The 17,662-nt window shown below is 40.4% G+C and overlaps 1 protein-coding gene across 4 annotated transcripts in view; it reads left to right on the forward strand.

Moving 5' to 3' along the window:
* Window positions 1-17,662, forward strand: part of NBEAL1 (neurobeachin like 1) — a 155,093-nt gene that overhangs the window by 43,729 nt on the left and 93,702 nt on the right. For all 4 annotated transcript variants that reach the window (XM_040984461.1, XM_040984463.1, XM_040984464.1 and 1 more), the window contains 3 exons: window positions 4,317-4,402; window positions 10,507-10,813; window positions 11,700-11,806. In XM_040984461.1, the coding sequence (XP_040840395.1) occupies window positions 4,317-4,402; window positions 10,507-10,813; window positions 11,700-11,806 (500 nt within the window). The remainder of the gene's footprint in view (window positions 1-4,316; window positions 4,403-10,506; window positions 10,814-11,699; window positions 11,807-17,662) is intronic.

Here is a 17,662-nt window from a genome sequence, read left to right on the forward strand (position 1 = left end):
CCAGGCCAGACTCCAACACCCTCTGGTGTCCTGGAGAACCAGGGTAGATGTGGGATGGACTAGGATAGGTCTCAACCCCTACTGAGCCATGTGTGAGCAGTATGTGGGTATGGACGAGCCATGGCTGGGCTGAAACATTCAACAGCAAGAACCAGTTTGGGTTGAAGGCCAGTCAGGAAAAGCCACTGTTCCTGCTAGGACAGGAGGTGAACTGAGTAGGGCTGGCTCATGGACCCACTGGTATGCGCAAAATCTGGCATTGGGAGGGGTTCTGATGGAGGAGCCTGGGCAACTCCTCTGGCAGAACACAGACCCAGCAGGTAAGCACAAGAAACATGATAGGAAACAGCCCAGAACAGGCCATGGAAAGTTTCCCATTGGCATATATCTGGCATGGATCAGGGGGAGACCAGGCTGAATCAGTTCACATCATCCACTGGCAAATCCAGGCACCAGAACAGAGTATGGGTCGAGCCGGGTTCAGTCGCAACAAAGACTAGTGCACAACACGAAATGCCAAGGTGAGGCTGCATGGCCAGATGTGACCGCAGCACCCAAACAGCAAGCATGAGAATCAGAAAGGGAGGGGGTGGAGCTGGCAGGGGGAATAAGGGGTGGTTCCGTTGCTGGACAGCTACTCCCACTGGAGAGTGTGAGCTGGGATGGGGGCAGACCAGACTAAGCAGGGTTACCACACCTGTGCTCCTCATGTGTTCTAGATCAGGGAAAAGCCAGGCTGGGTGGATTATTCCTACTGGTGCAAACAAAATTAGAGTGGGTGAGGGTTGTTGGGGCTTAGTCACAGCATTATCTGGTTGAAGCTGGCACTGGGGGCTAGTTCTGTCAAGTCAAACCACAGAACCACCTGGAGAGTGTATAGTTTGGGAGTGAGAGACACCTGGGAGAGAAATAGTGGGTTCTTCCCTCTTGGGAGGAACTTCCACGGGAGGGCATGAAAACTAGGACAGGTGCTGGGGTGGCTAGACAGAGAGGCACTCAACAACATCCGTGAGGGCTGGAGTGTTGAGCTGGTTAGATGGAACTAACCTTCAATACCTATTGACATTTACAAGAGCCAAATGGGATGTGGGACAGACTGGACTAGTCTGCTACACATACTGGACACCAGGGTAGGGGGCGGGCCTGGTGGGGGTCATTGCGGGTCGCTCCAACTAGGCTGCAGCTCCCACTGGTTTATGCAAGGGCCAAGTATGTGCTGGGCAGGACCAGGCTGGGCTGCAACACCCATTGTTTCCAGTGGAAGTCGGGAGTGAAATCAGAACCAACCCAGTAATTGCAACCACCAGCTGATCAGGGCGATGGACTGTGCTGGGCTCTGTGCTTGCTAGCACATACAAGAATCTGGTATGAGAACATCTCAGACAAAGTTTTTTTGGCGATCTCCCCAATCGAAATGCTGGACTCAGAACCCTAACCAAGAAAAGACAGAAGACAGAACAGGTCAATCAAGCATCTCAGCTATATGTTGGCAGTGAAATACGGGGCAAATGGAGACTCTATGATGGACTATGTCAATCAGTGGATTCTTCAAAGACCTTATAGTGCATGGAGTGGCAAGATTGGCAGCAATTTGTAACTGGTGAACTATCAAAACCACTTGAGCAAGAACCTCAGAGCATGCCCTACATCCGGGACCTGGGGAGGGTGGGAAACTGGGTGGGGCTTCTCCCTGAATATCCCCCTTTGCTTCAGATACATGAAGGAAACAATATGGAAATAATAGTGTTACCCACTTTCTTGTAACCCTTGAATCTTTTTACCCTAATTAACTATGTAAAGATTGTAAAAAATATAATATAAAATGAAAAAAAAGATAAGTGTATTTTAATTCTATTTTCCACAAAGTTTATAATGTTTGTATATCATTATACAAAATAAATTGAATTCCATGTGTAGATTTCCATAAAATATTTTGAGTTTTTAATCTCTTCATATACATAATTTTAAAAATTTTGCCTGATAATGAACTTACCTTGTTATTTCATTCTGTAAGATCTTTTATTTATTTATTTATTTATTTATTTATTTAGTTATGTGAAAGATGGACAAGATAGACTTTCAAGGAGAACAGACTGCTGGTTCACTCTGAGTGCCTACAGGCCTCTGAAGCTCAGAGCATGGAACTCAGTCCAGGTCTCCCACACGGGTGTTAGCAATGTAGTTACTTGAGCTGTCGCTGTTTATCTCCCCGAGTTCCCATTAGCAGGAGACTAGAGCTGGGAGCAGAGGCCAAGAGTACAAACCAGGCATGCTGGTGTGGGGTGCAGGTGTCAGCCACATAACCACATGCCTTGATCTTTTGTGACCTTTTTGAATTAGGAGAATAGATTGCCCATCTGCTACTTCATTCTGCAAAGGCCTGCAATAGCTAGAACAGGGCCAGTATGAGCTTGCACTAATTACACGTCTCCAGTGTGGATGGCTGAAACCATAGAGTTTCCCTATAATATTACTATGGCATAGTTCTTCATACACAGTCATATGTCCATCATTGTGGGCATGGACAATTGCAGAGAGTCCAGCATCCTATTGTCAAAATATAGTAAACAGTTTTATTGGGAGTTCTTCTTTCTCTGGAAGTAGAGATGCATACTGCATTGTATCCTCACATCTGGATATAATAGTCTCCGTTTCACAGTTACCGTACATCCCCTTAAACGAAAAACCACAATACAAGATAAGGACTTGAGCCACTATGTTACCACACCAGGCCAATGCTTTTGGTACCATCTTGATGACACGATCTCTTGATACTTTCTAATGTAATCCCATTATGATGAGAGAACATACTCTCAGTGTGTTAGCCATGGTTTATTTATTTATTTGGGGAGGTCCCTCTCTCGCCCACCTTGTTAAAGTGACAGGTGGGCGCCTGGACCAAGGCAAGTGGCAACTTGGGTGGGCTCACGCTGATAAACCATGGTTTGTTTTGTATGTATGTATGCATGTATTTTGTAAAGTCAGAGCTGATCCAAAGCCAGGAGCTTCTTCCAGGCCTTTATGGGTTCCAGAGCCCAAGTGTTTGGGCCATCTTCAACTGCTTTCCCAAGTCACAAGCAGGGAGCTGGATGGGAAGTGGAACAGCCTAGATACAAGCTGGCTCATGGAATCCTGGCGCATGCAAGGCCAGGGCCAGGGCCATGTTGGGGCCATGCTTTGTGCTGCCGGAAAACACACTCTCCTGCTATTTGACATCTGAGTTCACCCCAACCCTAAAAATTTTAAAGATTTGGAAATGAGTGAAAATAAGTGCAAATATAAACACCTACTGCCACCAGCTAGATGTGAAGGAGGAAAAAAAAAAAAGGAATAGCAAATGGAGACCAAGGATTTGGGACTCCAAGTCAGCTGCCCCCACCTCCTTGTCTACACATCTCCGCACACACGAAGCCACACTTCTTTCCCTTTCAATGGCTGCCCAAACACTTAGTGTTTTTTTTTTTTTCCCCCAAGTAATTCAGAGATTATTTAAAGAAGATGAAGGAATAAGTAGAAGATTCTCTGTGGATATTACAGCATTTGCTATAGAAACTGAGCATACATACATGGGAAAATGGTTTCTCTCTGGGCTAGGGCGGCTCCTGGGATCCACTATCTGCAGGGGTGCCTGTATATGCATAGCTTTTGTTTTTAAAGTGGAGGTAATGTGATGGATTAAGGAATTGGTCACAGAAAGGCTTGCTTTCCCTTGTTAAGTCTTGGTTTTAATTTTCTTTGCTTTACCCATTGTATGGTTTTATTTTTTAAAAAAATTAATAATGTTAGGAGAAAGATTACTGTAGAGACTAGAGTTTTCAAATTCTTGCCCTGGAACAGACCTAGAAAATATTTTAAGCTCGATACTTTTGTTTTATGATTGACCATCTGTAGGTGAAAATTATAACAGGCAGTAGTGGTGGAGGTGGTTGTCATTGTAATAGTTGTACAAGAAACTTTTGTCAGGTTTGGGTAATTGTTAACTCTGTTGATAAGTAGTGATGTGAGCACCTCTGGCAAGATATTAACTTCAGAACTTCTTTGTACATTTATACATGGGCACAGATTATCATCCTGTGTGAAGTATAATGACGATTAAATGAGTATGCTTAATAAATAAATGAGACGCTTAAAATGCTACCTCATAGATGGTTTATCTTATCGTTTCCTATGAAAACATTCATTTTCAACTTTTCTTTAAAACATCTTAGTTGTTTCATAAGTAGTTCTTTAAGTTTCTGTGTCAGACATTCCTTAGAGGTAAAATGTCTTGTGAAAGAGAATTCTTATTTTTGTTTATTTGTATGTTGTATTCACAGAGTGTTTTCAGGAAAGTGAACATCTCAAGGAAAGTCTGAAGTGCTGCTTATTACATCTGTTTGGAGCCATTGTAGCTGGTGGGCAGGTAAGCAAAATGTTGAAAGTTTATATTTAAAATGATAGTTAACATCCTGGAAAGCTTTCCATGGTTTACTTAATGTATTTCTTTTTATAATTTTATTAACCATAAACTTTTGTTAAAATGTGTATCTTCTTTACAACTCATCTCTTTAGTTATTTTACTTGTCTTTCAAAAGTCTGATTAGCACATATAATGAAATACTAGATAAATAACCATATTTAATAGTATCTGGCTTTACATAGTTTTTCTTTATTACTTATATTTAAATTTGGAAGTAGTATTAAATTTATCTTAGAGATTAATACAAATATATAGTACTTTTCTATTCACATCTGACAATTTTTCAAATTTGCTTGCTTTGTCTTATTTCCTCCTCTTTTTCATCTTAGTTTTAAGATTTTACTTCCTTCTTTTTAAGTATTGACTTTTTCTCTCATGCTGAAATTATAATCTTAGGTTAAGTATTTAATCTAGTGGTCAAGATACCCACATTGCATATTGGAGTTCCTGAATTTGATACCAACTCTGACTCTGTGTGCTAATGCAGACTCTGGGAGGCAGCGGCAGTAGTGAAGTAACTGGGCTCCTGGGTTTGGCTCCAGCCCAGCTTAAGCCCATGTGAGCATTTGGGGAACAAATTAGCAAGTGGGACCTCTCTGTCTGCCTTTCAAATAATACATCAATTTTAAAAGGTGTGCTTTTATTTTAAAACTGAGAAATTATAGTTTTAAAAACTTAAATTTTATTTAAAGATATAAAGCGATACCATTAATATAGTAAGCAATAGCATTTTAGGCATTAGGAAAGAATCTCTGACTACACTCAGGAAGATGCCACAGAAGTTAAGATGGATATTTTGACATTTATTTGCATTGTTTTGTATCAGTAGGAAATTTTAAATATTACAGCAATAGGAGGTTGCTCTTTATTTGATAATTTTTCATTTCCTGTTCGTGGAGATTTGAGAAAGTATTTTTCACTTTTTAGAGAAACTTAATTATAGTTATATAAACTTGTATAAATATATATAATATATAATAATTATATGCATAGTTAGGTGGCCTTTTTTCAATTTAATGTGTCCAATTTTTACTCATCTATTTGGATTTGATCTTATGAAACCATCTTGAGATAAGAATTCTGTTGATACTGGAGCAGCTCTCCTTATCTCCCTGTGTTTGTTCTGTCTTTTGTTTTCCCCTGTGTATACTCATACATGGCCTTTGTACTTCATGGGTGTTTTTCCTGTTTGCTTGTATTTCCTCTTACTGTAGCTTTCAGAGTACCACTGAAATGTCCTTCTCTTTTGTTTAATTTATCCTGTCCCTTTTTTGGTTCCTGGCCATAATCCCTGTGGTGTCGCTAAAACAGAATGGTACACACATCAGTGACAATCACAACAAAGTTTTAATAAAATGTGAGATAAGGCAACGGACCCACCGACCCATCGACCAACTGACCCACAGACTGGGACCGACACCCCATACCAGAGTGTGACCCTTAACAGCACATTTGCAGGGTTTTGATAGGGGCAATAGGCAACAGCTTGAAAGGGGCAGTTTACAATAGTTTGTAAGGTGAGGGAGGAAAGACCACACATTCTTTTGCCTATTTTGGTTGGAGAGCCTGTGCGTGGTTTTTCTCCAGTCCAGTAATTAGGGTAACCAGACTCCAGCCTTGAAGCCATCTGTGCGATAACCAGGCTTTGGCCTTGATTCATGGAAATTTAGGCCCATCAGTGCTAAAGGTCATGTAGGTTGCTTGGCCTGTGAACTCACACAGTTCTTAACCAAGCAAGCAAAGCAGAAGTTACAAAAGTGAAAAGTATTTCAGTTAGCAGTAAACCATGTTTACTCTGTTTTGTTTTTAACTCTACAATACCTACTTAGGTTTCTTTTTGGCTTTGTGTTGCCTTCTCCTTTTCACAAATTTTCTTGAAAGGAATGGTAACTAAAAATCTTATGTTCCAATTTGTTTGCTTGGTGATATTTCTATTTTAATTGTTAGCTTTCATTTAGATTGGTATCACCCCTTCCCATCATTTCTTTACTGTTATTGGGATTATAAGTATTTATAGGTGAACATAGAAGTGGCATTGTTATTAATGGATAGTATAGTATAGCTGATTGGATCCTATTTCTTTTTGAATATGAAAAGGCTTGTTCTTCTGTGTATGGCTTTTCCTAAGAGACCACTTTAATGAAAAGTTAACATGAAAATTTAGAAGATACTTGAGTTCAAATTTGGTGTTTTATTTACTGTAAAGGCCTGATTCTTGTGATGAGGGCATAGTACAGTTAAATTGAAGTCCAGTGACTCCTTTCCCAAAACATCAACCCATTGATGTAGTTGTTCTTTAGATTTGGGAATACAAAAATTAAAATGAAGTAAATTAAATATCTAAAAACCATATTCTGCTTTGTATAATGTTAAGAACAAGACATTTTTTGATAATTATTTTTATTTTTAATGATTTTTACATAGTTGATTAGGGCAATAAGGTCAAGGGCTACAGGAAGGTAGGTGAGACCATTATTTCCGCATTCTCTTTTTTTCTTTTCTGTGTCTAAGGGAAAGGGGGAGGGGGGCAGAAGTCACACCCAGCCTCCCAAATGCCTCTGTACCTGGGATGGAGGACAGCCACCCAACATCATCCCAGGGTCCCTGCCTTGGGGCATGTTCTGAGGATCCTGCTCAAGAGGCTTTGATAGCTCAATAGTTCTGAGTTACTGCTTATCTCACCACTGCAAGCATGATGATATCTCTCCAGAATCCACCAGTTGACAGAGTCCACCTTACAGCCTGCCCAGATACTCACTGCCAACACTTGGCTGGGATAGTTGATCAGTTTGTTCTATCTTCGTCCTCTGTTATGGTACCAGGTATCATCTGCAAGCTCCAATGTACTGCCATATCCTCCATGTGCACCTGGATATGTTGTCCACTGCTCGGTCTAAGCCATTGAGGATGCCCAGCTCTGACACATGCACTCCACAGTCAGATCATGGAACCTGCAATTCTCTCCATGGTTGGGATTTTTTTTTTTTTAATTTTTTATTGGAAAGGCGGATATACAGAGAGTCCAGTGACTCAGTTGGGGGATCCCCAGAGAAACTTCATTTGAGGTGATCCCTCAGAGGAGGCCTGATTTTTTTGTTGTTGTTAAGATTTATTTATTTTATTTGGAAAGTAAGATATGCAGAGAAGAGAGAGAGGAAGGTCTTCAGTTTGTTGATTCATTCCCCAGCAGTCACTATGACTGGAGTTGTGCCAGTCCTGAGCCAGGAGCCTGGAGTCTTTTCTGGGTTTCCTATGTGGGTGCAGGTCTCAAGGTTTTCGGCTGTCCTTGACTGCTTTCCCAGGCCACAGGCAGGGAGCTGGATGGGAAAGTGGGGCCTCTGGTGTTAGAACTGGCACCCATATTGGATCCTGGCACATGCAAGGTGAGCATTTTAGCCATTAACTACCATCTTGGGTCCCTTAGACATGATTCTTGTGTGTGCTTGCCAATACAAGGTCCAGCACAATCTGTCACCCCAATCAGCTTTTGTACATGCAATTGCTGGATCAATTCTATCTCCAGCTCTGTCTTTAACATGAACAAATGGGTGTTGCAGCCCAGCCTGATCCTGCCCACTACATACTCTGCCCCCACGCCAGCCAGTGGGAGCTACAGCCTAATCAAAGTAATCCACAATAATCCCAATCAGGCCCACCCCTGCCCTGGTTTCTGTGCTTGCTAGTATGTACAGCACACTGGTCCAGTCTGTCCCACATCCCATTCAGCTCTCATACATGTCAATGGGCATTGAAACTTAGTTCAACTGAACCAGCTCCACTCTCCAGCCCACACACCTGTTGGTGGGTACCACTCTCTGTCTAGCCATGCCTGCCCAAATCCTGGTTCTCAGGCCAGAAGGGAGGTGCCCACTGTTTCCCTACTGGTCCACTCCCACATCTTGCACTCTCCAGGTGGTTTTGCAGTTTGACAGAATTTGCCCCTTTTGCCAGCATCTGCCAGGTGATGCTATGGCCAAACCCAGCCTACCCACACCCACTCTGGCTTATGCTTGCTCCAGTAAGAACAGTCAACTCAGCCTGACTTTTCGCCTGATCCAATAAGAGCAAAACTTTGAAATCAGGCTGACCTAGGTCTATCTCATTACTGATTTTATAACTTTTATATGTGTTTTGTTTCTTTTTTCTTTTTTAAAATATGGAAACACTAACATTTATAGGATAGTTGTGAAGAGGGAGATGTAAAGTGTAGTTTTTTTTATTCTATGATCTTACCTTCTACTGAGAGAAGCATTTTAAGTGCAGATACATAGAGGATGGCCTAGGTGGTAGTGTTTATTTAAAAGGTGGGAAAGGAACCCCCAACACACCTGGGCATAGGTGAGGAATGGAAAAGAAGGGAAGGGTTGGGAGAACGGAAGTAGAAAGAGAAAGAAGCAGCTTTGCACCTTTTTAAATTTTGGCTTCCAAGGAAACAGGGACAAGGCCCTTGCAATATCCCCTTTTGTGAAGTAATGGAGTCACCTGGGAATTTTTTTTGCCTCTGTAAGATTTCACATGGAGCTTAACAACCATATTTATATGGCAACTTTCTCCCAGGCCTAGCCTGAAAACAGGGCATCTTAGCAAAGAGGGTATTCAGTGGGACAAGTAGGATACAGTTATTTGGGGCAGGAACTTGCGGTTTATGGCCTGCAGTTCAGCTCACTATCCTATCCCATATCCATTGTAAGAATATAAATAAAGCACTAAACAGAGTGCTTGTAAAAGAATAAATCCAGTTTTATTGTTTTCCATAAATAATAGTTAACCGTAAACTTGTACCAATTTTGTTAGTTGTCTCTATTTTAAAAAGTAGTGAACAGCCAATAGTTACCTGGGGACTTGGGAACTTCAGAGGCTCAAGTTCTTCTTGATTGTCAGTTGTTGTCCCTACTGTTCTGTGTCCCAATACAAATTGCTTCTAGAGTTCTGGCCATGCTGATCACATTTGGGCTGCAAAGATGGGAGAAGATAATGAAGTAGGGAGCAGGTGGTACATGTCAGCTGTCACTTAAAGAGATAGTGAAAAATCTGGCTTTTTGCCAGATTCTGTTGTATGCGTAGAAAGAAGGCAGCATTTTCCAGATTAAAATTTTATAAGGCCTATTTCCCTAACACCTCAGCAACAAAGGGAGGTTAGGGAATGAAATCTTTATTCTGGAGAGCTTAATGTCTAAGAAAATGTCAAAGTTCTACCTATAATGATGGAGATAGAGACTGAATATTGTGTCCTTCAGTTTCTTCTACAGTAGTATTTATACCTGTTATTTTGATACTGTTTGTTAATAGTTATTTATGATACCAATCTTAATCACGAAAGTGTGATTACTTTCAGATAATCTTGGCACAATTTAATTCTGTCTCATATTTCAATTTAGTGATTTATGGCAGTAAGTAATTCTTTCCAATTTCTAATGGATCAGCTTCATATAGCTACTAGTTAATTTATTAAATTTCAAAAACATATTTATAGAATCAGTGCCAACTAAGTCACCTTATATATAGTTAAATCTGTTAGTATGGATTAGCAATAACCAACAAAACCTGAGAGAGGCTCTACCAAATTCACAGTGTTTTGTTTTGTTTTGCTTTTTATTCTTACTTAAGAAATGCAGTTGCGTAGGCAGTTGTGCATTAATCCTGCATCTCAGTGATGAGACCAACAACTAAGATACTGTAACATTCCTTTTCTGCTCTCTGTAGCCTATTTTAATTCTTGGGTTTATCTCCTCCTGATAGAAAGATAGCTCCAGTCATTAAAGGGCAGAGTCCTTCCTTTTTATGTCCCTGGACATAACTTTGTCCAAAGATACCCCTAGCTGCAGAGCAATGTAGAAAGGGATTTTTCTGTGGGTTTTGCAGAAGGGTAGACTTAGTAGTTGTAAAACACTAGTAGTGTCTGTTAAAGTTTCTGTTTAAGTTTTTAATATGTTGATTTATTAACTTTGAAAACTGTCTATAGATTTATTAAATTTAGGTTTGTTGTTGCAAACATACAACACTTGATTCAGGTTTGAGTTTCATTTTTATTGCCTGTGATGTTTCAGAAGAATGCTTTGCAAGCAATTTCTCCAGCCACCATGGAAGTTCTTATGCGGGTTTTGGCGGATTGTGATTCTTGGGAGGATGGAGAGCCTGAAGAAGTGGGTAGGAAGATAGAACTGACCCTGAAGTGCCTTACAGAAGTGGTGCATATCCTTCTCACAAGCAGCTCTGACCAGCGTCAAGTGGAAACTAGCACTATTTTGGAGAATTATTTTAAATTGTTAAATTCAGATCATTCAGCATTACCTAACCAAAGGAGATCCAGACAATGGGAAAGACGGTTCATAGCAGTACAGATCAAAATGCTGAGTAAGTATTGCATAAAGACATTTTGCTCTGGGTCAAATCTTTATTTTCATATTTTCTGCTTTTTTTTTTATTGTTGAAGTATTGGTCATTATGTGGAAAAGGTTGATTGAGTTAGATATAATGCGAGTGTTTATATTTTGACTTCCAGATAATTAATACAGAATTGATTTGTCTGTAACATCTTATCTGTAACAGTGACAAAATCACGTTCCTATATTGTTTTGAATATATAATTTGCTGAAACCATCAGTATTAAATACAAAGTTGACTATGATTTCAAAATTTTGCTGGTAGAATTTCTCAAAGTGCCATTTGTGGTTTTTGACTGGATGGAAGAACTATATACAGTCTATATACAGTCTCTATAACATCTCTGGCAAGGTCACTTCTGTTTCTTTCCTTACTCTAGAAGTCTCCTGATTTTGTTATTTTTCTTCAAGATCTCTGTACCTCTTTCCCTGTCTTTCTGCTAGTTGTTTTTCATTATTTTTCCTAGGTTTTTTTTTTAATGATATTCTCATGTTGGATGTTAAATACAAATGCTATTAACACAATGTAGTTCCTTACACTAAGTCTTATTTTCAAAATTAACATATGATAATTTGTTAATATATAGCTGAAACTATGTTGCCAGACGTAATAGGTTGCTGCTTATTAATATCAAGATGGACAGCACAATTAGTTAGACTCTGATGGTGGAAAAACAATTAAATGAATCTCTGGGAAATATATGTTACTTATATAGAAACATGAGGCAGTATAAAAGTAATAATTACAGGTATCCTACTTTGTCAGCTAAAAAACTAAAAATCTGTGTGAATGTTTGTATGATTTCAAATTTTCACTTTGACATAGGTGATTTTACTTTATTTTTTATTTATTTTAGATACCATTACTGCCATGTTAGATTGTACAGATAGACCTGTTCTTCAGGCCATTTTTCTTAACAGTAACTGCTTTGAACATCTCATACGATTGCTTCAGAACTGCAAGGTATTTTTCTGTTACTATTATTGTCTTTGATTTTAAGTAGCTATTATTATGGTTATATTTTGATTCAAATTGGGCATGTAATAACTTTATGGTTATATAACCAGGTTTTGTCTTGAAATTATTATTGTATCATTTTTAACTACTAAATATTTTCTTTTTAAGATTTATTTATTTATTTGAAATTCAGAGTTAAACAGAGAGCAGAGGGGAGAAAGATAGTTCTTCCATCTACTGGTTCATTATCCAGATGTCTACGACACCCAGGTGGAGGCCAGGAGCCTGGAGCTTCTTCTGGTCTTGTATGTGGGTAGCAGGGGCCTAGGGATCTGCGCCAATTTAGTGTTTTTCTCACGCCATTAGCACTGATTGGAAGCACAGCAGGCAGAACTTGAACTGGCACCTGTACAGGATGTAGGCGTTAACAGACAATGGCTTCACCAGCTTTATTATAGTGGCATAGCCATCTAGATACTTTATTTTTTTTAAGTTTTATTTATTTTTATTGCAAAATCAGATATACAGCAGGAGAGAAAGAGAGGGAGATCTTTCTTCCTCTGGCTCACTCCCCAAGTGGCCACAACAGCTAGAGCTGAGCTGACCTGAAGCCAGGACCCAAGGAGCTTTTCCCAGGTCTCCCATGTGGGTGCAGGGTCCCAAAGCTTTGGGCCATCCTCAACTGCTTTCCCATTTGGGGTGTGATCTGTGGACAGAAGATCTCTGAAATGCAAAGATTATGCATTTGAGTTTGTACAATATACAAGAGAATTTTTAAATTTTTGGAAAGAGTCAAGTTAAAATTTGAGATTATTGGGCCAGGTATGATGGCTCAATAGTTAAATCTCTGCCTTGCTCATGCTGGCATCCCATGTGTGTGATAGTTTGTGTGCATCCAGCTTTCTGCTTACTCCCTGGGAAAGCAGTATAGGATAATCCAAGGCCTCGGGACCTTGCACCCACATTAATAAGATCCAGAAGAGGTTCATGGCTTCTGGCTTCAGATTGCTTAGCTCTGACAATTGTGGCCACTTGGGGAGTGACCAGTAGATGGAAGATCTTTTTCTCTGTCTCTCCTTGTCTCCATAAATCTAATCTGTCTTTCCAATAAAAATAAAGCTTTTAAAAAAAATTTTTGAGATTATTCTGTGTAATAAAAAATAAAAATTAGAAATCACTGCAGTTTTTCCATAATATACTTAGTCCATTTTAAAACCTCTTTATATATTATTATTTTGTTTTCTTCCATTTTTTTAAGGATTTATTTATTTTTATTGGAAAGTCAGACATACAGAGAGGATGAGAGACAGAGAGGAAGATTTTCTGTCCGATGGTTCACTTCCTAAGCGGCCGTAATGGCTAGAGCTGAGACAATCCAAAGCCAGGAGCTTCCTCCATGTCTCCTACATGGGTACATGGTCCCAAGGCTTTGGGCCATCTCGACTGCAATTCCCAGGCCACAGGCAGAGAGCTGGATAGGAAGCCGGACTGCTGGTATTAGAACCAATACCTATATGGGATCCTGGCGCATTCAAGGCAAGGACTTGAACTGCTGGGCCCCCTCCATTTTTATTAAAAATTTGTTTTATTTATTTGAAAGGTAGCGTTACAGAGAGAGGGTTCTTCCATTTGCTGATATATTCCCCAAATGCCCATGATGGCCAGAACTATGTGTGGTCGTAAGTCAGTAGCCAAGAGCTTCTTGCAGATTTCACACATCAAGAGGCCTGATGCCTTGAGCCATCTCTTCTAATACTTTTCCAGGTGGATTAGCAGGGAACTAGATTGGAATTAGAGTAAGTAGGACTTGAATTGGTACCCGTATGGGCTACTAATGTTGTAGATGGGGATTTTATCAGCTGTGCCATAGTGATGGCCTCTATATATTAACCTTACAATGAGCAATTTCTAGATTAGGCAGGAAGTGGCTGAGCTAAAATATCAGTGCAGCTCTTTTTTTGACATTTACAACTTTGTTCTTAACTTCTATACCCTGTATTTTCTAAAACAATAATTTTGTATATTTCCAGATATCTTCCCAAACAAAATTAATTTAACATAATTCCGGTTTCATAGATAATTTGATACACTGTCAATGTCAAATAACATTTGTTATAGTTATTCAAATAATATGTGGCTACAGTAACATAGAAACATTGAAAACATGGCAGTTTTTCCTATAGATTAATAAATATATTAATTCTAAAATTTTTGCCTCTAAGTAATTCCTCATATACATTATGTAGTTCCTTACATACAAAATATGCTTTCATTAATGAAAAACTAAGAACCAAGATCAAGCTAAGTTATATCAGTAGAGGACATTAATAACTTTATTTCTCATATCTTTAAACCATTTAGTAATAATTATACAGGCAAAATTTTAAGTAGCTGTCTACTTGATTCTTTTCCACTGTCAGCAATACCTGCTTGAGTGTTTGGAGGCTAAGCAAGTTAGTGCAGACTCTAGAAACTTACTGTTTGTAAGTGGATTTTGAACAATATAAGATTGTATTTTTCAGTATAACAGTGTTTTAACAGGAAATGAGAGCTACTGAACAGATTACATAGAGAACTGCATGTGATAGATGTTAAGGAGCAAAATCACAAGAGAGAAAATGTGACTAATTTTCAAAAGTGGAGCACTTCACATTTTGGTTTTGATTTAAGAAAAATTGCATGTGTAAATAAAATTGGGAAAAGAAAGCATTTGGTTAGCAAAACATTAACACATGTATGAAAGAGCACAAGGCCTTGGGAGCCTACATTACGATATAGCTCCACACTAATGTGCCTGAGAAAGCAGGGGAAGATGGCCCATCATCTTGACCCCTACCCTACTAGGGAGACCAAGAAGAAGCTCATTGCTCCTGGCTTTGGCCTGGCCCAGTTGTGGTCATTGTGGCCGTTCAGGGTGTAAACCAGTGGATGGAAGTTTTCTTTCTCTCTTCCTCTATAACTCTGCCTTTCAAATAGAATAAATCTTTAGAAAAATGTTTAAATTCTTTCTCCCTTTTTTCTCTACTTGTTGAAATAAACATTTTCTGTTCTTAAAAAATGAACAACAACAAAAAGATTGTAGGGAGGTTTTACATTCGATATCCTTTTAAAATTAATTTTTCTCCTGCTTACTTGAAAGGCAAAGTGACAGAGAAAGAGAGACCTTCCACCTGCTGGTTCTCTCCTGACATGCCCAACACAGCTAGTACTATACCAGGCCAAAGCCAGGAGATTGGACTCCTTTTGGGTCTCCCATAGGGGAGGCAAATGCCTAAGCACTTGAAATATTATCTGCTGTCGCCCAGGAGATTTACTGTTAATCATTCACTTCTTGAAACATTGAAGCTACCCACACATTTACTTTTTCTGTGCAACACTGTCTATTTATTAGATTGTTTGGAGTATTCCCTTTTTTAGAACGCAGACTTTGTGTTTGGTCATAGATTGTTTTGTTTGTTTTTGCTTACCCTTAGGAGTTGTCAACTACTTCACAGCTTTAAATATCATCTGTATTCCTCCTTGTTTTCCCCATTAAGTCCATCTGTTGAAGAATTCCACTTCATTCAGTCTTAGAAATCTCTAATGTATGCATTAAAAATGGAATGCCTTAGTCTGACTTCGTCCTCCTTCTGCATCTTCCTCTTGTCACTTCTCTTGTATTTCCAGTGTAAGACCAAAGCACCAATAGCTTCTCAGTTTCTCAAGAGAAAAACTTGCAAGTCATCCTAAATCTTCGCTACTTTCTTTTTCCAGGTCTGTTTGTCTTGCCAAGTTCTGATGATTTTACTTTTTAAATGCCTCTCATGTGTGTTTGCTTTTTTTTTTTCAGTCTTCTTTCCATGTCATTGCAGTGTCTTTCCAGTTGTTCTGTTCTCTCTTCAATCTTACTCTTTCACACTGAAGCCAAAGACATTTTTACCCGCTGATACCATGATGGTAGTCTCTTGCTTCAAATGTCTTGTGTATCATTTAAGCACTTGAGCAGTCTTTAAATCTCTCTGCCATGAGTTGAACAAAAGCTCTAAGAAATGGCCCAGAAATCTTAGAGCTTTTCTTTACATAAACCCTTCATGGTCCCTTGAGGTAATCCTGCTTATTCTTGTTCATTTGTCTCCTTGATATTCGTTTTTTTTTTTAACTACATCTTTTTTGTTATTATTATTGTATTTTTTACAATCTTTACATAGTTAATTGGGGTAAAAAGGTTCAAGGGCTATAGGAAAGTGGGTAAGAGTATAATTTCTATATTGTTTCCTTCATGTTTAAAGAGGGGTATTAAGGGAGAAATCCCACCCAATTTCCCACCCTCCCCAGGTCCCAGATGTAGGGTATGCTCTGAGGTTCTTGCTCAGGTGGTTTTGATAGTTCACCAGTTACAAATTGCTGCCAGTCTTGCCACTCCAAGCACTATGAGGTCTTTGAAGAATTCGCTGGTTGACATAGTCCATCATAGAGTCTCCATTTGCCCCGTATTTCACTGCCAACATATAGCTGAGATGCTTGATTGACCTGTTCTGTCTTTTCTTGGTTAGGGTTCTGAGTCCAGCATTTCGATTGGGGAAATCTCCAAAGAAACTTTGAGGTGTTCTCGTACCAGATTCTTGTATGTACTAGCAGGTGCAGGGCCTGGCACAGTCCATCGCCCTGATCAGCTGGTGGTTGCAGTTGCTGGGTTGGTTCTGATTTCAGCCCCGACTTCCACTGGAAACAATGGGTGTTGCAGTCCAGCCTGGTTCTGCCCAACACATTCTTGGCCCTCTCATAAACCAGTGGGAGCTGCAGCCTAGTTGGAGCGACCCGCAATGACCCCCACCAGGCCCGCCCCCTACCCTGGTGTCCAGTATGTATTGCAGTAATCCAGTCTGTCCCAATCCCCTTTCCACCCCAGCTCCTGACCTGGTTCCACACCACCCCCCCCCCTTGGAAGTGGTAACCCAAGAGAGACGAACCCACTGTTTCACTCACAGACCACTCCCACTCCCAGATTATGCACTCTCCAGGTGGTTCCGTGGTTTGACTTGACAGAACTAGCCCCCAGTGCCAGCTTCTGCCAGCTGATGCTGTGACTAAGCCCCAACAACCCTCACCCACTCTAATTTTGTTTGCACCAGTAGGAATAATCAGTCCAGCCTGGCTTTTCCCTGATCTAGAACACATGAGGTACATAGGTGTGGTAACCCTGCTTAGTCTGGTCTGCCCCCATCCCAGCTCACACTCTCCAGTGGGTGTAGCTGTCCAGCAAAGGAACCACCCCTTATTCTCCTGCCGGCTCTGCCCCCTCCCTTCCTTGTTCTCACGCGAGCTGTTTGGGTGCTGTGATCACTTCTGGCACAGGCAACCTCACCTTGGCATTCCATATTGTGCACTAGTTTTTGTTACGACCGAACCTGGCTCGACCCACACTCTGTTCTGGTGCCTGGATTTGCCAGTAGATGACGTGGACAGATTCAGCCTGGTCTTCCCCCGATCCATGCCATATGTAACTTTCCATGGCCTGTTCTGGACTGTTTCCTATCATGTTTCTTGTGCTTACCTGCCAGATCTGTGTCTTGCCAGAGGAGTTGCCCAGGCTCTTCCATCAGAACCTCTCCCAATGTCAGATTTTGCACATACCAGCGGGTCCATGAGCCAGCCCTACTCAGTTCACCTCCTGTCCTAGCAGGAACAGTGGCTTTTCCTGACTGGCCTTCAACCCAAACTGGTTCTTGCTGTTGAATGTTTCAGCCCAGCCATGGCTCGTCCATACCCACATACTGCTCACACATGGCTCAGTAGGAGTTAGGACCTTGCCTGGTCCATCCCACATCTACCCTGGTTCTCCAGGACACCAGAGGGTGTTAGAGTCTGGCCTGGTTTGGTGTG

This window comes from Ochotona curzoniae, unplaced genomic scaffold, assembly GCF_017591425.1.
Source record: "Ochotona curzoniae isolate NIBS_2020 unplaced genomic scaffold, NIBS_Ocur_1.0 contig_4148, whole genome shotgun sequence".
In the NCBI taxonomy this organism is placed as follows: Eukaryota; Metazoa; Chordata; class Mammalia; order Lagomorpha; family Ochotonidae; genus Ochotona; species Ochotona curzoniae.